At 39.8% G+C, this 24,568-nt stretch overlaps 1 protein-coding gene across 1 annotated transcript in view; it reads right to left on the reverse strand.

The window, feature by feature from the left end:
- The window catches only part of gpc5a (glypican 5a), a 130,092-nt gene that overhangs the window by 29,182 nt on the left and 76,342 nt on the right, over positions 1 to 24,568 (reverse strand). The window contains exon 8 of the mRNA XM_079664244.1: positions 17,535 to 17,697. Coding sequence (XP_079520370.1) covers positions 17,535 to 17,697 — 163 coding nt within the window. The remainder of the gene's footprint in view (positions 1 to 17,534; positions 17,698 to 24,568) is intronic.

Raw genomic sequence — 24,568 nt, forward strand, 5'->3', positions numbered from 1 at the left:
AATGATGGAGACACTTGAAGGGGAGTGATTGGGAGGAACGGCCCCCCTGATCTGAACCGGAGTGGTGGTTTGTTACTGGACTTCTGTGCTAGTCATGGATTGGCCATAACAAACACCATGTTCGAACATAAGGATGCTCATAAGTGTACGTGGTACCAGAGCACCCTAGGCAGAAGGTCCATGATCGATTTCGTTATCGTATCATCGGACCTGAGGCCGTATGTTTTGGACACTCGGGTAAAGAGAGGGGCGGAGTTGTCAACTGATCAATATCTGGTGGTGAGTTGGGTCGAGTGACGGGGGAAGCCTCTGGATAGACCTGGTAAGCCCAAACGTGTAGTTTGGGTGAACTGGGAGCGTCTGGAGGAGGCCCAAGTTTAGGAGGCCTTCAACTCACACCTCCGGCGGAGCTTTTCGGGCATTCCTGTGGAGGTTGGGGACATTGAACCAGAGTGGTCGGTGTTCAAAGCCTCTATTGCCGAAGCGGGGAGCTGTGGTCTCAAGGTCCTAGGTGTCTCAAGGGGCGGTAACCCTCGAACCTCCTGGTGGACACCGGTGGTCAGGGAAGACGTCCGACTGAAGAAGGAGGCCTTCAGGGATTTGTTGTCCCGGGGGACTCCCAAGGCAGTTGCAAGGTACCGACAGGCCCCAAGGGCAGCAGCCTCAGCTGTGGCCGAGGCAAAGCAGCGGGTGTGGGAGAAGTTCGGGGGACTTTCGGGCGGCACCAAAGTTGTTCTGGAAAACTGTCCGACACCTCAGGAGGGGGAAGCAGGGAACCATCCAAGCTGTGTACAGTAAGGATGGGACGTTGTTGACCTCAACTGATGGAGTGTTAGGGCGTTGGAAGGAGCACTTTGAGGAACTCCTGAACCCGACAACTCCGCCCTCTATGTTAGAGGCAGAGCTGGAGTATGACGGGGGATCGACACCAATCTCCCGGGGGGAGGTCACTGAGGTCGTCAAACAACTTCACAGTGGCAAAGCCCCGGGGGTGGATGAGATCCGCCCAGAAATGCTGAAGGCTCTGGGTTTTGAGGGACTGTCATGGTTGACACGTCTCATCAACGTTGCGTGGAAGTCGGAAACAGTACCGCAGGAGTGGCAGACCGGGGGGGTGATTCCCCTTTTGAAAAAGGGGGATCAGAGGGTGTGTTCCAATTACAGAGGCATCACACGGGAAAGTTTACTCTAAGGTACTCGAAAAGAGGGTCAGGCCGATTGTCGAACCTCAGATTGAGGAGGAACAATGCGGATTCCGTCCTGGTCGTGGAACGACGGATCAGCTTTTTACTCTCGCAAGGATCCTGGAGGGGGCCTGGGAGTACGCTTATGCGGTCTACATGTGTTTTGTAGACTTGGAGAAGGCGTATGACCGGGTTCCCAGGGAGTCACTGTGGGAGGTGCTGCGGGAGTATGGGGTGAGGGGGTCTCTACTCAGGGCCATCCAATCTCTGTACTCCCAAAGCGAGAGCTGTGTCCGGGTCCTCGGCAGTAAGTCGGACCCATTTCAGGTGAGGGTTGGCCTCCGCCAGGGCTGCGCTTTGTCACCAATCCTGTTTGTAATATACATGGATCGGATTTCGAGGCGTAGTCGTGGGGGGGGGGGGGGGGGGGGGTTTGCAGTTTGGTGGACTAAGGATTGCACCACTGCTTTTTGCAGATGATGTGGTTCTAATGGCTTCATCGGTCTGCAACCTTCAGCACTCACTGGATCGGTTCGCAACCGAGTGTGAAGCGGTTGGGATGAGGATCAGCACCTCCAAATCTGAGGCCATGGTTCTCAGCAGGAAACCGATGGACTGTCCACTCCAAGTAGGGAATGAGTCCTTACCCCAAGTGAAGGAGTTCAAGTATCTCGGGGTCTTGTTCTCGAGTGAGGGAACAATGGAGCGTGAGATGGGTCGGAGAATCAGAGCAGCGGGAGCGGTACTGCAGTCTCTTTACCGCACCGTTGTGACGAAAAGGGAGCTGAGCAAGAAGGCAAAGCTCTCTGTCTACCGCGCCATTTTCGTTCCTACCCTCACCTATGGTCATGAAGGATGGGTCATGACCGAAAGAAGGAGATCGCGGGTACAAGCAGCCGAGATGGGTTTTCTCCGCAGGGTGGCTGGTGTCTCCCTTAGGGATAAGGTGAGAAGTTCGGTCATCAGGGAGGGACTCGGAGTTGAACCGCTCCTCCTTCGCGTCGAAAGGAGCCAGTTGAGGTGGTTTGGGCACCTAGTTAGGATGCCACCTGGGCGCCTCCCTAGGGAGGTGTTCCAGGCACGTCCAGCTGGGAAGAGACCAGGGGGTAGACCTAGGACCAGGTGGAGGGATTATATCTCTTCGCTGGCCTGGGAGCGCCTTGGGATCCCCCAGTCAGAGCTGGTTGATGTGGCCAGGGAAAAGAAAGTTTGGGGCTCTCTGCTGGAACTGCTACCTCCGCGAACCGACCACGGATAAGCGGGAGAAGATGGATGGATGGATGGATGTAAGCAATGCTGTTGGAATTTATTTATGCCAAATGGAATATCACCAAACACAGATAGATGCATTTCTGTAGCTTTTCTGAAATCGTTAATTGGTTGTGCGTGGACAATTTAAAAGGACCCTCCTATTGTGGAATACAAATTGTATTTATTTTGTTGCAACAGCAAACTGGATTTAGGTGTTTGGCTGGAGCATCTTTTCTGTGTTCGTCAGTTTGTTTTGAAATAATCCTGTTATCTGTGACAAAGTGCGTAAGGGCTGAACAAAACTTTGAAATGCTTTTATATCTAATTGTGCAAAGCCAGATTGTTCAGCGCTCACACTCAAACATCACTCAAGCTGAACATCAAATGACAACCATTTCTGCCGAAATCCAGCGCAAAGTAAATGTAATCTGTTGCAAGGATTTAATTCAGCCGTCTGTACACAACGGATCAGGATATTTCACTAACTCTTGCTCCTATTGGGAAAGACATTTGGACACCTTCTGTACAATTAGCATAGTGTTACTTTATTATTTTCCTTCTCTTGCTTCAGGCTATGATTCTGTTTTGGGACTGGTTGAATTTGAAAGCATCTCTAAATTAGATTGATTTATACTCAAGTTTAGCAAAATGTGACAAGAGTGAGAGAACATTTGTTGATATAATGGACATCAGTCATAGATCAACAATAATGTGACAATGTAAAAATGCAATGATAAGATGTGTATTCTGCAATATCTAATGATTATTTAAATGTATTGCTGTTCATCAGACTTTATTAAGTCTTTATAGTAGTTCAGGATAATTTAGTCCAATCAAATCTACCAAAAAAACATCTTTGTTCATTTTTTATTTCAAAAACTACATTTGATGATAGCACAGTTTGACATAAATGTAAATGTGTGATTACAAATATTGTTAAATTAGGAGTGAAAACTGAATCTTGATGAATCGCACTGATTAAAGTCAGCTTTGAATCTTAAGGTATTGAATTGTTCACTTGTTTTACTTCAATTAAATTGTATATCATAATGTAATAAGATATTTGAATATTTCCTCCACTTTACTTAAGTATAATTATAATATGTTATTCCAAACACTAGCCCAGACCTAATGTTGCTCAGTTGTCCCGTGGACCGTGTTGTGAAAGTGTTGCGTGTTAACTGTGTTGCTATTTGAGAGTGTGGCTCACGGTGTTGTGACATTCAATCAATCTGATGTGGAAAATGAATCATTGTGAGCCTTGAGGAGGCAAACACGAGGAAAATATGTGACTCCCACCGGAGGAACCCAGATCACTGACACATCAGGTCTTTGATATCTGACTGATATGATCATGTGGTTGCAATACTGTTGACACTGTCACATTTCTGTTCCAGATGTTAACGCTGTCAGAAGCCCAGTCTTCTTTTCAACCTCTGCAGCTCGCATTGTGTTTATTCAGATAATATTATTTGTCTTGTGTCAGATGTTTACAGTTTTGCCCATTGTTTAGGGTGCGTTTGGCCAACGGAGCTAAATTATTTTTCACATTACTAATCACACCTACATAAACAGTAGAATTCAAATATCACAATGTGATTATTAAAGAAGGATAAAATGGACCTACAGTAAAGGAGCTCAATCTAGTAGCTGCATCCTTGTTGAGATATTCTTGCCCAACACCATCTAGAGTTTAAAGCGATTGCAATAGTAATGAGAAATATGCAGTCAGAAGCAATTTTGTGTAGGACAACATCTTGTCAGAGAAAGAGGTCAAAGGAAATTGACAAGCGTTGTTCAAGCTTGCAGGAAGGGCCACATAGGCATGAATACAAGTGTTGCTAGGTGAAGAAGGACGTTTCAATGCCACATCTTGTTGAACCTTGAACATTTGTGGGTTGCTGCACCAAAAGTACCCTTCAAGGTTTCATTGCTGTCAACAAGGAAATTAGCCTTTAGCAAATGCTCACCAAACTTAAAGATGACTAAAGAGTGAAAAAACCCTATTTCTATGTGGCATCATGTTGATGTGAGATGAGAATGTGTTGTGAATAGTACCCTGGATCCGGTCTGTGTCCAAAAAGTAATCAAGTGATGGTGGTGTTACTCTCCGAGCAGTGTTTCTTGGCACACATCAGGGCCTTTAATGCCAACTGAGCATCATTTAAATTCTACACCATCCTCAGCTGCTGACCAGGAGCATCCCTTTGTGGCCACAGTATACACTTTTTCCAAAGGATATATGAAGCGGGATAACCAACCGTGTTACAAAGAACTCTTTATTTCTAAAAGCTTCCAGAAAAAAGTCCATCAGTCATAGTGAGTCACTCCACTGTGCGTCCCAGTCACCAGAGTTCAACCCAACAGAGCACCTATGAGATGAGCAGCAACCAGAGGATTGCAGCACTAACGCAGAGTCCAATCAAACATTTCAAAATACAAAAACGATTTGCCTGGCGAGGGAATTCCTGCCCAAAAAGCCAAAGGTTTAGCAAAGTCTGTAATAATGTCATGCTCTGACACACAGTATGCATAGTCTCACATCGCTATCATTTTAGCAATGGAATGTTTTTGGAGTACTAAGTGTCACATGTTGTGATGGGAACAATTATTTGCATTACAGGTTAATCCTGATTATATTTTAAAATGATTGATTTAATGTACAGCAAATACATTGTGGAAATGCCAATTGTAATTCCAAAATGTGATTCTACGATTATACGTGAGGGTGAAAAGCAACATGATCTTCACAGTAAAGGAGGTTGAACCAGTGAATGGTAAATTATCCTTTTGAAAATAAGAACAAAATTAAAGTAAGTAACACATTTTCCTTCAAAGCTTGAGAAACATGATCACTATTACTTAAGACAGAGATGAGGAGCAGATTTGAAACTGAGTAAAAGATAGAGCTTTATAAAACATCCTAAACGCCCTTGAATCGCTGCACTTTCTCCAGTGATGCAGATCTGGGATAGGCAATCAAAAGCTGATTATTTAAGATGAAGGATTCTGTATGCATTTATTAGACGCCAGACAAGGGTCCGTTGAGAAATCATTTAAAAAATGATATCGTAACTTCTGCGGCGCTATATATCACAACCGCACTCTAACCTCAAAGTGTAACATCATCAAACCTGTCTACTATGTTCGTGACCATGACAGACTCCAGGCTGCTACAGCAATGTTTCCTGTCTGGATATCAGCCTTTTCCATTATTTCTCATCCATTATCACTGAAGGTCAACACGGAACATCAGCCTGAGTAGATTCAGACAACTTGTTCCTGTTGGGCGACTGAGATTTTCATCGGTTCACCTGACATGTAACTGTCAGCAAGGGTGTGTGTGTGTGTCCCTGCATGCTTGTATATAACCGTGGTTGTGGGTGTGCGAACTGTTGAGAACGTGGGTGAGCTGAGGGTTTTTGAAGCAGACATACAGTAGATGGCTTTTTATGCCTGGCAGGGCAGGCAGACAGAGAGGTGGGATGATGGGAGAGAAAGCGTGGGTCTGCCAGCTGATGCACATCTAAGGATGACCTTGGAGATCTGAAGATGAAGGCTGAGAGACATTTTCGTAGGACATGAAGAGTGGGAGACAAAACCTGCCAGTCAAATGTCACCGTGATGACAAGTGGTCTGCGTCATGCAAAGTCTTCTTTCATTCCTCCATCAGATGTAAAATACGACTCGCCAAGAGAAAATGGCAGATTATAGTCGCAACCAATTAAAAAAACATTACATTGCTACACACACTATTTTTTAACAATGATATGTTGCTCAATGTCTGGCAATGTCATTCCCAAGAGGATGCATCTTACCGACCTTTCCTCTCACCTTGACAATGACATTTTTAAATGTTGTTAAAATGTCTTTACAACCTCTGGTGTGGATTGCCATTTGGGCGGTTTGAAGTTCTTGTCACCATGAGGTCAAACATACATCTTATTGTTTATGAGCAAATGCCAGAAGTAACATTCCCATTAGCTTCAGCTGTACTTTGTGTTGATAAGCAAATGTTTTACTAAGAACATGGTAAATATTAAACTTGTTAAAGACCAGAATCTCATCATTGACACTGTTACCATATGTTAGCATCACTGACGTTAGGATAACGCTCAAAGCATCACTGTGACTAAGTTCGACATTCTACTGCCGCCAGCATTGCTGGTGGACTCACAAAGTCATGTAACTAACCTAGAGTTTCAATAGGGACAACAATGTGAGGAACATAGAACTTTAATTGTTAACATCTAGGTATGGTATGGTGCCCCTGGATTTTAAAATGGAGAAGCCAATGTGCAAATATACTGCAAGATGGCAACCATCTCAACAGTTAACTTCAGCATTTAGCTCATAATACTATGGTGTTATTCATTCAATTTGTCATTACAGTAAACCCTTTTAGGAAAGCTAGTATAGCGTGGAAGGATCACATCTAAGCTTGCAACGGAGAAACTGTGGCCAGTCAATTCAGTAGCATGGAAAGCATCTACTACAGACAGTGAGGGACAGCAAGAGAGACAAAGAGTAGACGGGTGGGAGGAAGAAGTTGAGAGTTGATCATAGAATAAGTTGTCTTAATGAAATGTCCAGCTTCTGTGCTTATTGATATAGCAGACTCTTGGTAGATGGGCTGTGTGTCTGACACCGAGCTGATTATTAAAGCAGTTCACACAATGATGTGTGCTTGCCCTTTTCACAGTTCATTAACACGATGAGATGTCCTTCCACATGCAAGCAGCAGCTCATTAAGCCAGCCATTAAATCATGCAGGGTATGAGAGAATGATTGAAAATCAGGAATGTGCCGCTGACGATAATGACAACTTACTGTGGTTAAAAGGCTTTGCTCAAAAAACAAAAACACCTGGAAGCAAATAGATAAAGAAAATGCAAGGTTTCTATTATCTTAAATTAAAAATGTCATTATGTTTACTGTGGCAAATCAAAAAGCAATTGCAATTCATTTTCATCGAAGCATGGCTTGAGTTAGAGCAGGCACATACACTAGGTTTGGTGTATTTCATCTGAAACAGGATCCAATCTGAGCTGTGACCATATGTTAATGCACAACAGATATTAATCTGTGTGCTTTCATCTGCCCTGCTTTGCGGCTTATTTATGTGAAAGGGTACACATTTTCTCATTCGCAAACAGGAAGCGGTGCTTTTTTTTTTCTGTGTACTTGAACAAGGACATAAGACAAAGAAAGGTATTTGGAAATTAGAAGGTGGTTTGGTCATACAGTAAGTGTGCCATATATGCTACAGCTGTTCAACGCTAAATGGGTGCAATTAGTAAAGTTTAATTATAGATGTGGACTGTCCATTGCTATTATGACCTTACTCATGACCTAATAGGTCTCAGAGGTTATAAATGTTTAACCATGTCAGAGAGCAAGGCTCCACAGAAAGTACCATCCTCATTTTAGTTTAAAAAAAAAACATGTATTTTGATGAGTCACTCACATCTATAATTTCCAATAGTTGAAAGCAGACTGAGTCGGAGAAAGGTGCATGATTATCCATATGAATTTGATAAGCCCACAGCCAACAGGGGAGGCTTTCATGATGAGTCGCAAGAGACTGATTACATAAACTAATCCCACAGTAAAGCTTAAACCTTGAACAATTTGCGGATAAGTGGGAGGCAGTGCGGTTAATATGTTGTTTAAGGTAGTTTAGTTATCAAGAGCATGTCAATGTAACCTTAGTTCAACTGAGAAAGAAACAGACAGTGTAACATAGAGCAAACACATAAAAACACATTCAGGCCCTAAATAAAGGAAATCTACACCAGGCTCATACTCAGACTCATTTGTAACTATGAGGAACAGATTAATCCAACAATGTAATGGCAGATGGCTTGAATATTACTCTGGTTATTCTGCCAATTTGAGTGTATATTAGTGACTTTTGACTTTGTTATGCTGTGTTTCTGCAGATATGTATTTCTTAAGGGTTGAATCCTGTAGGGCTGTTATTTATTTTTCCCTGAGTGTCTACCAGCACTGCCTACTCTTGAGACTGCAGCTCTTAGAGCAAGCAATATTGAATTGATTTCAGAGGCTTTCTCCAAAACAGAAAAAGTTGTACAGAAAAGCCAGTGGTGTTATTAAAAATACTGCGTTGGTTTGACCTATAACTCCTGAACTTGGAGGTCTACAATGAATTATCTCCCGTCAGGTTTTTCAGCTTAAGATAAATCCATTTGATATAGAGTCTGCTTTTTTGCTGTCTGTGAGTTTTGTGAGAAACCTGGCTATAAAAATGAATTGGAGGTTTTCACCATCATTTCTAAACAATTCTTAATAGAGGAATGTCCATTGGTGTTGAAGTGATCATCTTCAGGCCAGTGTTACTTCATTAATTCATTCTTGTTCTATTACATAAACATGTTCAAGTTGATCCTCTACTTTTAATAGGGGTGTTGCAGGAAGTTTCCCAGAAAACTAGAAACCTTTCAGAGAAATTGCTCAGTAAAATGTACCCAAAGTCAAATAAGTTGATGTCGTTCTGTAGGATAGATTCAGGTGTAAAAACTATTTACAGACAACAACAATACACTACAAAAAATATAAAACAATTGATTTAATACCATGACCAACATGATACTTTTCAATTTTTCTGGTCACTTTTTGACAGGCACAAGTAAAATTACGATTTAAATATTTAAAAAATGCTGAATAAGACCTTTTTTCTTAACGACATTGATCCATAAGCTCTGGCAGCCACGAAATGGGAGGTTTCCTTTTCTTGCAGTCTCTGACAGCCCCCTCATCTGTCTGCCGATGAGAGGAACCATTTCACTAATATACATGATTGGTGTTTCATACAGTGTCCTTGACGCTAACCTCCATTGTCTCCAGCCCGACAGAAGGTTGATGGACTTTGGGTTGATTCCCCGTACACTGGGAGGCCTCTCTGTGTCTTAATAATCAACAGCGCTAGTTTAAGCTTCTACAATACTAGCTGAATATCTGACCAGCAGTAGGGCATACTGTGTGTACTGGAGGGTAAGTTATTTTTCTTGGACGTTGCTGCATTTCTTGGGTCCTGCAGCTGTGCTGTCTCTATGATGTGGTCTTTTGATAGTTCCAACCCTTCAACTCCAATTATCCTCCCTCCATTTGGTTTCACACAGCTACATTCTTCCCCTCCAAATGGCTTCCCTCTTTCATTGCTGTAGATCCTCTTGTCATTGAGCTTGATGGCTTGCATGTTGAAGAGTTGACTGATGGTAGCCCCCTCATGAACCTTTATCCACTATTTATGGTGATCTGACAGAAAGGTTTGAAAGCTATGCTGAATAGCAGCAGGGATGAAACATTAGGTCGGTATGGAGCGGCAAACGATAGGCACTTGTGTGATCGAGTAGCTTTTAGTGGTTTTCTCCACAAGCTCATTGCGTTTCCCGAAGGCTCGTAGAGATTTGTTGACCTTGTACAGGGCAAGGCGCTCCAGGGATCCATGAGTGCTGCACTGAGTCTTTATGGTTGTACATCCCATCTATAGCTAGTAGTATGCTTGGCATCAACATCATGACTATGAGAGTGTCTTTTCATTATGTACTTTGTGGTGATGGTGAACTGTACTCAATCATGAGGAGAGGCATTTCTGTTATTTAGCCTACCGTCATATATCATCTCAAGCGTATGCAAAACCAAAAGTGAGGATCATGGCTATTAACTGTGTATTACCTTGATAATAAGGTACATCAGGAAACTCTTGGGCTCTGTTGAGCTCTATTGGGTGGAAAGTTACTAAGCATATTTACTCAAGTATTGTAAGAACACATTTAAGGTGCCTGACTTACTGTAAGTGTTCCCGTTTTATACTACTTATAGTGCTACACCACTACAATAGAGATTCATATTCTACTTGAAACAGTAAAAGTCACTAGTCACTTTGTTGATTAAGATGTTGCATTCAAAACAAACAACACACAACACAATAAAGTTTTTAGTTTAAACTACCACAATACAGTACCACAGTAAACTAGTAATATCACTAAAGGTACAGTTAAGGAGTCTTCTTTAGGAATACATCTTCCACCACTGTCTAAACCAGACTGTGCATGGGTTGGTCCGTTTGATTTGCACTGGTAGAGTGACAGCTCTGTCTTCAGTAGCTGGCGCTTTGGGCCTCAGCTGTGGTATCCAATCCCCCGCAGAGCTATGCTTGTGTACTAACACACATGTCCCTTCTACTTCAACACTGTGACGTCTGACAGGAGTTCCATGTTGGATGGTAGTTGGATGGTGCTATTCCCCTGTGGGAACATTTCATGGACAGTATTTTCCTGCCTTGTGTTAGACAGTCACAGCGGGAGTCTGCTGTTAGAAAGTGGTTCATTTGTGCTGCTTGGCGTTAATGCAACTCTATTAGTCCCTACACTTAGTAGGTGTGATTCATTTAAGGACCCATTTGCTTTTGTAATAGAGATTGGTCCCTGCTCACGAAGATTGCAATAGTCTGGGATTGGATCCCTCAGCGTTGGTGTTAATTGATTATCCTTACACCCAAACATGTAATGACACAAGGCTAAAGTTTCATTCCCAAAAGCAAACCCAAGTCCCACATTAGCTGTTTAAGATAATAATACTCTCAGCTATTGCAGCCCTTTAAGCTACAACAGTTACCTGACCTGCAGCACACAGTCGGAGTAAACAAACAGCATTTCACTCTTCTTGTAGATCACTGCTATGGCTACCATTAGGGCACTTTATCTTAGCTTTTATTTATTTTTATTCACAGAACATAACAACAGCTGTTGAAATGGAGATATTGGCATTTGCCTTTGGTTTAGCTTTGTTGGTGAATGAAAGTGTTCTCCGCCACGTTTATGGTGAACAACTCAGAATAGTGTTTAGAAAATACCAAGTTAAGAGGGTACAATTATTTTAAAAAAGAACAATAAATGCATCATTGATCTAATTTTCACTACACTTTCAATAATATGAATAAACTAGTTACTGTGTACAATGTAGAAGCTTGAAAATATACTTGCAATCATACTTTGTATTGTGCAGTCTTTTAGTGGTAACTTGTTCTATAAATATACACATTTATACAAAAATAATTGATCAGAAAAACACTGCATAGTTTGGATATGAATAGTACAATCTTCAAAAGACAAGTCTCTACGGTAGGGGTGGGCGATACCACAACATCTGGATTCGATCCGATACCAAGTATTTCAGGGCCAGTATTGCCGATACCGAAAAGCTGAATGAAAAATGAAAAGCTTATATACTTTCATATAGGGGAGAGCTGCAGGACATGATTTTTGAGCTGAAATCATCATAAATAGACTAAATCTGAATTCATTTTCATGATTAAAGACAGGAAAGTTTTTATAGACATATAAACGTTTGACTTTAGCTAATTTAAAGCGCTAACATGAAAGATAACAATACAAATTGGCCACAGTAGCGAACTGCCTTCTTGCACACATCACAGTTCGCTAACTTTTCATTGGCAGTTGTGAAATAGCTCCACACAACGCTCCTCTTTCTCTCAGCCATCATGCGCGTGTGTGAGTTGCACTCGCGAGTCGCTGGCTGCTGCTGCCCTGACCTGCTGGCTGCTGTCAGTCAGCTTGATAATCGGCATTCAGGCAAGGAGCGCGCTGTGCGTGCGCGAGCCTCGAGGAGAGGAGGACAGCAGTGGAGAGAGAAGAAAAGAGCATATACTTGTGTTCGTCTGCACATAGTTTTTGATAAAAGTATCGATCCTATTGGCTCTAGTATCGATATTTTGAAACGTAACGTAATATCGTAAGTATCGATATTTTGGGATTGATCCGCCCACCCCTACTCTACGGATCACATTGATATTAATTAGTCATTTAATTGTGTGATGATCTGACAATCTAGCTGTCCACCTAGAAAGGCTCGCCGGTAAAAAAGTAATGAGACCCGGTAAATTATTTTGATCCCATCATTACCTGCAGAGAGGAGGGCAGGAGTCACAGCAGGTGACCTAATTTGATCCCACACTGTAACGAGGATAAAGATTTGTCTAATAGGCACGGAAAAGTATTACAGGGCCCGTTAGGAAAACTGCAAATGTCTCCCAGTGATGGGTCTATTACTGTATGTCCACAGTGGCCTTCATGTAATTCCCTGTCTCTCAGATCTCTCATTTAGAGCTGGAACATATACAACACGTCAATTACGACATGAAATTGCTTTTTCTAAATATGCACCAATTCCCTCGTTGAATGTGTTCTTTCAAATCATCCCTTGACATTAGATAGTGGAGGAGTTCTACATGCAACAGCTACATCTAGTCATTTACCACAAGGTAAAAACCTAACAACATGAAATACTCTCCTACTGTGACACTTAATTAATAAGAGTCATGGTAATGCAGCTTCTCCCCTTCCCCTCATTGTGCTTACTTGCTAGAAATCGATTGGTGTCTCCACTGCTGCCATAGTGTCTGACAGATGTCTTTTTGCAGTACAACGCTCACACTGCAAGCAGTCACAGTGTCTGCAGCCGACTACACCAGGCCAGAAAAGAGACATGAGGTGCATGTTGGTGCTGGAGCATGAAAAAGCCTCTTAGTTTTTCCCAACTGCAGGCGATGCTGATCCAAGATGTATTATTGGATAAAGGGAAGTTGAGGTAAACCCCTATTTTCCCTTTAGTATGTATCCGGCAACTGTAGGCATGTTTTTCCTTCTTCTGGCCATGCTAGGGGCGCGGCTCGAGCGATGGCAATGTCAGTTGATCCTCTACTTTGATCCCAGCAACTTTCAGAGGATATATTCAGTACTATCTTTTTGAACCCTTTCAGTCTGTTTCCATGTCATACCACCCCACCAAAGCTGTGCTTACAATCGTAAGTAATCTGCTTGGGAGATTTGATTCCATGTCCTTAGTAATATCTGTCTGTATTTGTTTCATTTTACTGTCTGTGTGAAGGATTCTTCAACCTTAATTATTGCATTTTTGTTTAGACTGTCTTCTTTCCAGCAGACATGATGGAGTGGAGGTTGTGTGACTCAGGCTCTGGCTGAAAGACACCTAGAAGATGCTTGACATCAGCCTGTGTCCATCTTTTACACACTTTTACACACTCACATTCTTTGTATCATTTTGACATTTGGATCTTCTGTTTTGTAATGTTGTTACTGTACGTTGCTCTGTTCTGTAAAATTGCCCTTGATATCTTTGATGAATATAACTGTTCCTCCAGTGCCACCAACAGGTTCTCATTTTGGCTTTGAAGGAAATGTCTCAACAACTATCCCAAGGATTTTCACCACATTCAATGTCAACACTTGGTTCCACTTTGTGATAAATTGTAATAACTTTGATGATGATCCTCTAGCACCAATATATGGTTCAAATGTCAGTCCAAAACTTTGTAACAAAATATCTTCAAAACTAATGCTATTAGCCTCAGCTGTACTTTTTATTAAGAGATAAACAGGAAACATTCCCATTCTGAGACAGTAAACTGAGACGGTGAACATGGCAAACATTTTACCCAATAGCATGGCTGTAGACTTTCTTTGCTGTTATCTCATAACTGTTTGGTTATTAACAAGCCACCAAGGCTTAGATTGTTAACCTGGATTCATTATATTCATATCTGGGAAGCTTTTTATGTAATTAAAAGGTGTATAATTATCTCATCAGGCTCAACAATAAAGTAGGGCAGAAGAAAAGCATTGTCTCATCCCCACTCCTTGAGGCCCTCCGGCTAGCCTTATTTATAAAAATGAAGTTCTGGATAAGGTCTACAAAGTTAAAATGTCTCTTTTGCTATTATGAAGTTAAAATGTGTCATATTACAATGATATCTGATTTGAGAAATTAGAATGTCAATGGAGTTTCACAATTGCACACAGTCACAGTCTGGACCAACACAGCTCCACAGACAAGAGATATATTATATATGTTCTTAATGAGTATTCCAGTTATGTTGATTATAATTGGTAATTATGATCCTGGTTATGATGCTTTGCATACACTGTAATATGCTGCAATATACAACAATGTGATATTACAACAGTTTTGACATTGAGGTGCTAGTTCTCATTTGTTCAATTTTAATTTCATTTAATTAAGGAGGAATGTGTGTGTTTGTTATAGTAATTGGGAGGTCTGGAATTACTGCAAAAACAGGGCATGACGTCAAAAGAAATACAAAAAAGATTCTGGATAGATTCAATCTTTCTGATATTTCTTGGAATCCTGAGTTTTCTTAGTCTGTGTTACCTTCTAAAATAATTGTCTGTGTTTACACACAAAACAAACTCAGGTAACTCAGGGATCTGGAGTGCAATGCAGTAAACAAAAGCCATCTGTAAGCACTAAACATTTCGAAACTCCTTGAAACATTTCTGAAGAATGAAATGCCAACATTGTTGCTTCTTGTCACATACATAGCAGTGTCATACAACAGTAATTCTGCTTAATGAGGATAATCCCTTAAATCAGGCTTGTATTGTCAGTATTGAGCTTTTCCCATTTTATTTCCTCATCATCTTGATCTATCGTCAGCATGTTCTGCTGATAAACATCAAACACACCAAGAGACGGATTATGGATAATTGCGGAGAAAGAAATCTAATTAAATTATAAATGGTGTTATAGTATCTGGCACTGACAGCTTAATGTACGTGAAGAATGCTAGCCTTTCAAATAATGTAAGCTTGAGATATATCACGTTGTCTTGTGACTTCTATATAGTTCATAAACTCGTAAACACTGCAACAAAAAAAAAGATCATATCACATATCTTGCAACATACATCTCTCACTCTCCCTTTGATCTCCTTCACTTGTAACTTGTGAATGAGTTGTATTGCTTTTAGTTTGTCGATCATGTTCTTGGAGAGCTGGTAGCATGTCAGTTTTTAGCTCACCTTCATCGAATTATTTATTTTATTTTTTTCATTCTGTAGTTGTCAGTGTTCATATTGTATTTCTGTCTCTACGGGGCTTCTGTTAGGAAGTTTTGCACACACACTGAAATAAAAAACTAACAATGTTCATTAATAGTTCATCACCACCACCACCACTGTGATTTAACCCTCTCGTAGCCAATTTATCAGCTGTGTTGCTGAAGTATGATGCAGGAACTTTCCAGAGCTCTCAATTTAGTTTTTCTGGCAACACATATAACTAAATTAAATTACAATATCCATCAATGAAGAACAATGTCAATACTCTGAAGAATTTCGCAATGGCTCTAACGCTACTGCTTGTCTGATCTAAAGAAGTGTGACGATCACAGAGCATTTCAGACACAGCAAACCCTCTCCATGACTGCTGCAATATTTACATCAATGTACATGCTATGATTTAACTTGACACCTTCAAGTCATTTAAGTTAAAGCTTTTATTGAAATGAGAGTCTTTTCTTTTGATAATCTACTTGAAACTAAACATTAGGTATATACAGTATCTTTGTTGTACTGAAAAGACCTGAAGTTTGCCATCAGTGTTATCCTTACAGGCTGTGATTTGTCATTTATAATTGGTTTCTCAAGAGGCTGGGTCTCGCCTAATATGAACTTGTCAGAGCACAGACGCCATACCGCAGAATACAGAGACACTGACACAAGTCCTTGAAAAAAATGCATGACCTCTAGAACAACACATATCAAAGCAATTTTTTCTGATCTGAAAATATACTTTCATTTTGAGTTGTACCTGCAGATAATCACCAAACACCTAGATGTACTGATGTAATTCGTTTTCTAAGAGGTATGGCCTACTAAAGGCTGGAGTCCAAGAGTAGCACTTTGTTTCCGTTATGGTTTTAGGGCATATTTGTGTTCCTGTTCATAAATATAATGCATTGTACTTACATTAAGTCTTTGCTGTTCTTACAAGCTGCTTTAAATTGTGTAAGACTTGTTTTAAGTAGGAGAGAGACATTGAACATGTTAAGTGCTACTGTATCCAAATTCTACATTTAATTATACGACAACAATAAAAACCAGCCACTAAGAAATAATTCAACCCATTATTAAGCAATACATGCATTTAATACCAGTGGAAATGTGCAGGGACTGACCAGAGGTCTGGTTGAGGTGGAAACCCTGGGTATTTATGTGAGGGTCAGGCAGCAGGGGACAGATGCTCGACAAAGGTCATGACAGACAGTGGGTCATAAATATGGGAGACAGGCTGATCTGGCCTATGACAAGGAAAGGGCTGCTGTAGTGTAATGGGTGATAAATGTCAGAGCCTCCCACTGCCTCACATGAGCGATTGTTAAACAGCCTCCCTGAGCCTGAGCTGCTAAAGCCTCCAGACAGACTGACAAGCAGTAAAGGAAACATTTAAACGGATAGAACGGCTTGTTTGGATGACCCCCTCTTCCTCGCTGTCGCCATAGGCAAAACGAAAGAGGTGATTAATCAGGTGGTTAGCATGTTTGATGGAGAGCAGAGAGGAGAGGGGGTTCCTTGTGCTGAGAGGAGCGACGGGACACAAAGTGAAGAGGAGAGCTCCGCCGCTGTGATTCATCCGAGGTTACTGATCCTCTGAGGAGCCATAATTCTTAAAGTAACGGGCCTTGATTGCAATAATGTCCCCATAGCAACTATTATATTTAATGACTATTATTATGACTGTCATAAAATGGAGACTGGAGCCAGTCTTATTAAAATATATTCTTATGCATTTAATATCTTCAACGATCAAAAACCTGTTTAACTTTTTTAATTCTGCAATTTTGAAAAGGGCAATGAGTGAAAGGCTCAATTTAATACATTTGAAAATTAGGAAGCAAATGAACTTGAAGAGTTTATACAGTATTACTTGTAATGATATGTGTGCTTTGTGAAATTTTGTTTTAATAATGTGTTTTATGTTTACTGTATTTCATTCATTTATCAGGGACCATGTACAAAATCTTAACCTCATACAAAGAGGAGATTTATACAATAAAAACTTATTGCAATTATGCATCGAAATATACAAATTAAAATCATTTCACCCAATCCTTTAGAACATAAATGATATTCCCTCTCAGATGCTGTTGCTATTAAACAAAGCTGGATAATATGTCTTCACGTGATAAGGTTAACTGGTTTATTCTTCAATAAAATCACAGAAAGATCAGACTTACATTTGGAGACTCTGGGGACTTTCCTCTTCACCTCGTCGCCCCCCGAACCACCGCAGCCGTCCTCATCATCACAGTCGCCGCTGTAGCGTCCATCTGCGTCTCCACTTCCTGTTTCTATCTGGTCCAGTGACCCCAGTTTAGGAATGGACTTCCCTTGCAACAGCTAGTTGTGAAATGAGACACAGAAAATGACACATTTGCAGTTAAAATATCGTACTATTTAAAAAAAGTAAACTAGTTTAAATTAGCTTTTCTTTCTCTGCTGAATTAAGCAATATACAGTGGGGCAAAAAGGTATTAAGTCAGCCACCAATTGTACAAGTTCTCCCACTTCAAAAGATGAGAGAGGCCTATTTTCATCCTAGGTATACCTCAACTATGAGAGACAAAATGAGAAGAAAAAAATCCAGAAAATCACATTGTCTGAGTTTTAAAGACTTTTTTTGTAAATTATGGTGGAAAATAAGTATTTGGTCACATACAAAAGTTCATCTCAATACTTTGTTATATACCCTTTGTTAGCAATGACAGAGGTCAAACGTTTTTACAAGGTTTGCACGCACTGTTGCTGGTATTTTGGCCCATTCCTCCATGCAGATCTCCTCTAGAGCAGTGATGTTTTGGGGCTGTCGCTGGGTAACACGGACTTTCAACTCCCTCCAAAGATTTTCTATGGGGTTGACTTCTGGAGACTGGCTAGGCCACTCCAGGACCTGGAAATGCTTCTTACGAAGCCACTCCTTCGTTGCCCGGGCGGTGTGTTTGGGATCATTGTAATGCTGAAAGACCCAGCCACGTTTCATCTTCAATGCCCTTGCTGATGGAAGGAGGTTGTCACTCAAAATCTCACGATACATGGCCCCATTCATTCTTTCCTTTAAACGGATCAGTCGTCCTGGTCCCTTTGCAGAAAAACAGCCCCAAAGCATGATGGTTCCACCCCCATGTTTCACAGTAGGTATGGTGTTCTTTGGATGCAACTCAGCATTCTTTCTCCTCCAAACACGTCTAGTTGAGTTTTTACCAAAAAGTTATATTTTGGTTTCATCTGACCATATGACATTCTCCCAATCCTCTTCTGGATCATCTAAATGCTCTCTAACAAACTTCAGACGGGCCTGGACATGTACTGGCTTACGCACGGGGACACGTCTGGCACTGCAGGATTTGAGTCCCTGGCGGCGTAGTGTGTTACTGATGGTAGCCTTTGTTACTTTGGTCCCAGCTCTCTGCAGGTCATTGACTAGGTCCCCCCGTGTGGTTCTGGGATTTTTGCTCACCGCTCTTGTGATCATTTTGACCCCACGGGGTGAGATCTTGCGTGGAGCCCCAGATCGAGAGAGATTATCAGTGGTCTTGTATGTCTTCCATTTTCTAATAATTGCTCCCACAGTTGATTTCTTCACACCAAGCTGCTTACCTATTGCAGATTCAGTCTTCCCAGCCTGGTGCAGGTCTACAATTTTGTTTCTGGTGTCCTTTGACAGCTCTTTGGTCTTGGCCATAGTGGAGTTTGGAGTGTGACTGTTTGAGGTTGTGGGCAGGTGTCTTTTATACTGATAACAAGTTCAAACAGGTACCATTAATACAGTTAACAAGTGGAGGACAGAGGAGGCTCTTAAAGAAGAAGTTATAGGTCTGTGAGAGCCAGAAATCTTGTTTGTTTGTAGGTGACCAAATACTTATTTTACCGAGGAATTTACCAATTAATTCATTAAAAATCCTACAATGTGATTTCCTGGGTCTTTCCCCCCATTCTGTCTCTCATAGTTGAGGTGTACCTAGGATGAAAATTACAGGCCTCTCTCATCTTTTTAAGTGGGAGAACTTGCACAATTGGTGGCTGACTAAATACTTTTTTGCCCCACTGTATATCTATATTAAATGTATACCACATTAATATTTACAGCAGGATTAAGTGAACAAGTTCCTTTTATTGAAAGGACAGTGCAGAATATTTATTCAGAAAATGCAGAAAGAAGCAGGGAAAATGCAAAATAGTTCCTCTTGCTGTTAATTGGTCACAATCCTCTGTGTATTAACTAACTTTGAATCTACTTAATGACTGGATTGCAAATGTCTCATTGCTATACAATTCTGCTCAGATTGTGTATCCCGTATCCCTTATACAAACATAAATAAATAAATAAATCATTTGTTTTTTACATTTTAACAAAAACTTAAATAATTATCCAAAACATATCTCGATCGCCACCACTTAAGCCAAATTAATTAGTATGTGTAACATGAAGCTCATCCTTCTCGTCCGCAGTGGACTGCAGGGCAGTTAAACTTCCTGCTGTATTGATGTGCAGCAGAATCCCAATCAAACACTTTGTGAACTGGATACCAGGGGAAATGCATACGCTAATTGGCTCATTTAAATGCGCATGGCGTAATTGGAAACAAGAGAGAATGCTTTGTGTTGATCAGAAAGCTAGTGTCTATGCTAATTAGTTAGTGTGGCGGCTCACTGCAGAGGAGCAGGTGTCAGGGTGTTGTGTCAGGGGGCTGCCGTGCTGAGCTGGGACACTTCAGTGCTGACGATTAACCTGTCTGCAGTTTCAGCTCCTGCATGTGACAGGTTAAAGGATTGAGAGGATTTTGAGTTTGATCCCTCCACTTTTAATTGGCATGTTTTTTTCCATTTATGTCCACATGTTTAACACGTTAAGTGGAATACTAGGTTTCTATAGTTCCTGAGATTAGCCTGTTCTGGGAGTTTGACTACATTTGAGCCCTGCTCAAGGGCTCACTATGTGGAGTTCAGAAGCTATCCCCTCTGTGCCTTGTTTAACAAAGAAACAGCATCTTGCGATAATTAAGATTGAATATGTGAGACAATACGCTACCCAAGCTTTAAGATTCACTTTCTTATAGTTACCAAGGTCGCAACTGTATTTAGTTTATTCCAAGGTAATATAATGCAGAGAATAATGAGAGTTGATTCCTACTAATCTTACACTCCGATCATCAGACATGTTCTTACTTAAGTTTATTATCTGCTCATACAAACTGGTTTGTAACACATAAGCTTTGGTAGAATAGGGAGCAACATTAAGGGACAAGGCAAACAATATTCTATATTTCTCTTAGTCAAAGCCTGATAAAGGGAGCAGTGGACCTCCAAGTGTTCCATTGTTACACTCTTTGAGGCATTTCTCATTACGATGAATGTAGGCACTATATTGATTTTAACTCCTTCTTACATACTGCTGCCTCATTTAATATTATTTAAGTATTGTTTTCTAAAAGCCACATTATTATAGACAGGCATAGACATTTTGATTAAATAAAATATGTTTATAGTCATGACCCCTTTTCAAAGAATGAGACTCACAGTTTGTTTTAGTATTTTCATGATATATGTTGATCGTAACAAATGTTTGTGGCCAACAGCCTTATTTTTGACATTGTCAATTAGAGAATACAACTAAAATTAGAATCAAACTAAAAAACGAGATAAAAGACTGATAATGATATCTTACCTTCATGAATCAAATTATTTGTTTTACATATCCATTACATTCAGGTGTTAAAAGAAAAAGCTAAACAACTGCTTTTAGTTTATGAAGTCACACACAGATGACATGATTTTCATGAAATAGTAGTAATTCATTAAAACCCTCCGGTATCAGTGTGGACGTTTTTGTCCATATGGGTCATTTTTCACTTTTCATTTTGCAATAGCTTTGGTTGTGTTGATGCAAATGGCCTGATTTTTTGTAACAAGGCTATTTTCTCGATCTATTTTGGAATTCGAATTTCAATTTTTCAAATCGGTCTTTAATTCACTGTGTAACAAATCGACTACGCAAATTAGTCATTCGAGACAAAAATGTCCACTGCAAAATACTTTGATAAAAACATTATATTAAAAGGTTTTTTTCACAACTTTTTTGGGTTCAATCTTTAAAGCAACTTCCGCCCTAATAGAAAATACCAAAAATGTAATCATTTTCAGGATTTTAACCCTTTAAATGCCATTTTGAAAACATGAAACCGCAGTTTTTTTTCATGATGAAAACAGAGAAAATTAGTTATTTTCCAAAAAATACATATCTGGTGACTGGCTCCTTTTTTTTTATAACAGTCTTGGATATGTCAAAGATTAGCAACAAGATGGATTTTTTTGCATTTTTAGTTTTTGCACAAAATCAGATTGCACAAAAAAGTTACATATTAGTCATTTGGGACAAAAATGTCCACTTCCAAAAACTGCTCAAAATGACAACACATTAATATTTTTTTTAACTTTTTGGGGTTAAATCTTTCTATCAACTTCAGTCCTGATCAAAAATACTAAATGTTAAATTATGTTCAGGATTTTAACCGTTGAACTGCCAGTTTGAAAACATGAATTTGTGTTTTCTATGAAAAACGTGCACAAAAAGGCAGTTATTTTCCATATAATAAATTTTGGGGGGGGTCAGCTTTTTTATCACAGTCTTGGATGTGTCAAAGATTAGCAGCAAAATGGATTTTTTTGCATTATTAGTTTTTGCACAAAATGAGATTGAACAAAAAATGTACATATTAGTCATTCGGGACAAAAATGTCCACTTCCAAAAACTGATCAAAAAACTGCGACTTGCTGTAAACCAAATCTACTGTATATTGTTGTCTCTGTACACACACACTGTACATCCAGACACACACACAAACACACATTTCTCAGCTGATACCACTTTCCACATCAACACACCTACATCATATTAGTTTCATACATGTATTCCAATGGCTGTCAGGGCCCCATTATACAACAGGCAAAGAAACCAAGAAATGATAAGCATGTAATTCAATGGTAAAAAGTCACATCTGGTGATATAGAATAAAAAGGACAAACTTGAACTATTTTCCTCCAATATAAAACCCTGACATTACAAAAAGCATGATTTTATACCGGTATGGCGGAGAGATCAAAAGATGTGGTTATAATGGGAGTGGATGGGACACGAGTGGCTAATGTGTGAGTTTTTTTTGTTTAATCTGATTCTGTGCAAAAACTAATAATCCACCAAAATAAATGTTTTTGCTAATCTTTGACATATCCAAGACTGTGATAAAAAAGAAAAGCCGACCCCCCCCCCAACATTTATTATATGGAAAATAACTGCCTTTTTGTGCATGTTTTTCATAGAAAACGCAAATTCATGTTTTCAAACTGGCAGTTCAAGGGTTAAAATCCTGAATATAATTTAACATTTGGTATTTTTGATCAGGACTGAAGTTGATTGAAAGATTTAACTCCAAAAAGTCTAAAAAAATATTAATCTGTTGTCATTTTAGAGTAGTTTTTGGAAGTGGACCTTTTTGTCCCGAATAACTAATATGTAACTTTTTTTGTGCAATCTGATTTTGTGCAAAAATTAACAATGCAAAAAAATCCATCTTGTTGTTAATCTTTGACATATCCAAGACTGTTATAAAAAAAAAAGAGCCAGTCACCAGATATGTATTTTTTGGAAAATAACAAATTTTCTCTGTTTTCATCATGAAAAAAACAGCGGTTTAAGGTATTCAAAATGGCATTTAAAGGGTTAAAATCCTGAAAATGATTACATTTCTGGTATTTTCTATTAGGGCGGAAGTTGCTTTAAAGATTGAACCCAAAAAAGTTGTGAAAAAAACCTTTTAATATAATGTTTTTATCAAAGTCTTTTGCAGTGGACATTTTTGTCTCGAATGACTAATTTGCGTAGTCCAATCGAATGATACCGGAGGGTAAGGCCATGTTAGCTAATGATATTTCAAAGCTAAATCAATGTGTTCTAAAATGGTTCTAAAGCTGAGGAGACACCGGTCATGTTTGAGCAGGTCTGTCAATAGGCCAGCTTCTTTATTCTCTTACTGTTCAAGGCCAGGGCAGTAACAGCTCTATGTTTGGTTGTATTGAACAGCTGTACTGCTCTTTCTGACACATAATAAAACAAGTCTGAATGGCCTAACGGTGTTATTAGCCTCTCTTGTGTGAGTGACACGGGGCTTTCTCTATTGCGGGCTGTGAGACAGGTGCTCTGATTTCATTCAATTCATCTTCAGATGAGAAGACACCCTTGGGCAGGTTGTTACTGCAGTGTGTGGCGATTTGAAAAGGAATCAAATTACTCTCTTAGCCAAAAAACTGACCACATACTAATAAACGGTACTTTGCACTTGCAATGCATTTTCTGAAAAAAGAGATTCCAGACTAATTGGCAATTCTCTTTTGAAATTGCTACACCAATTAAGAGCTTACACAAGAGATAATGATGAGCAACACCTTTTATACAAAATACAAGCTCATGGTCAATTAGAATTGAACAGAATTGTATCCTTTGATGTACTATGTACAGGGCAAGTGAGAATAAAACACATTTTCAGATTAATTTATGAGCTCTTTATTCAGTAACACTTGCATTCATAATTGTACAATTGTTACAATTACTAACCTGAACTTGAAGAGAAAACCAAGCCTTTATTTGAGAAGAAGAGGGAGATAATTCCACCCATAATTTGGTTCATGTAATTGGAGCAACACATGGAGATAAATGAAATTAACCTAAACACATACAAACGCTGACCTTCAGAAATAAATAACACACCAGTTAATAACTGAGCACTTAAGTAATTAAATTGTCTTTATGGCTCAGTGAAGTCATTATTTTAACCTACTTTCTGAGTGTCCTCTTATTCTAAAAGTCTTCCTGAAATGACTGCATTTGTTTAATCTACAACTTATGGTGTAGAAAATATAAGTAAAAAAATAAATGAAAAAAGGTTGTTTAACTTATACCGCCGTTGATCTAACTTTTTTGCAAATTAAAGAAAATACAATATTGATATCCATGGGAAGAACACTATTGACAATATAGAACATAGACCAGTGATGGCTACAAGAGGCTAGGAGTTGTAGTGGTAAGAATTACAAAAGGGGGTTGGGGAGCAAACAATAAATGCAAAAATGATTTGAGTTTCATGTGGATGTCTCTGACTCCCTGCCCCTCACTCACACTCTGTATATTTTACTAACATCACTTAATCATGGCCTTGTA

The sequence above is a fragment of the Notothenia rossii genome, assembly GCF_949606895.1.
Source record: "Notothenia rossii genome assembly, chromosome: 2".
NCBI classification, from domain to species: domain Eukaryota; kingdom Metazoa; phylum Chordata; class Actinopteri; order Perciformes; family Nototheniidae; genus Notothenia; species Notothenia rossii.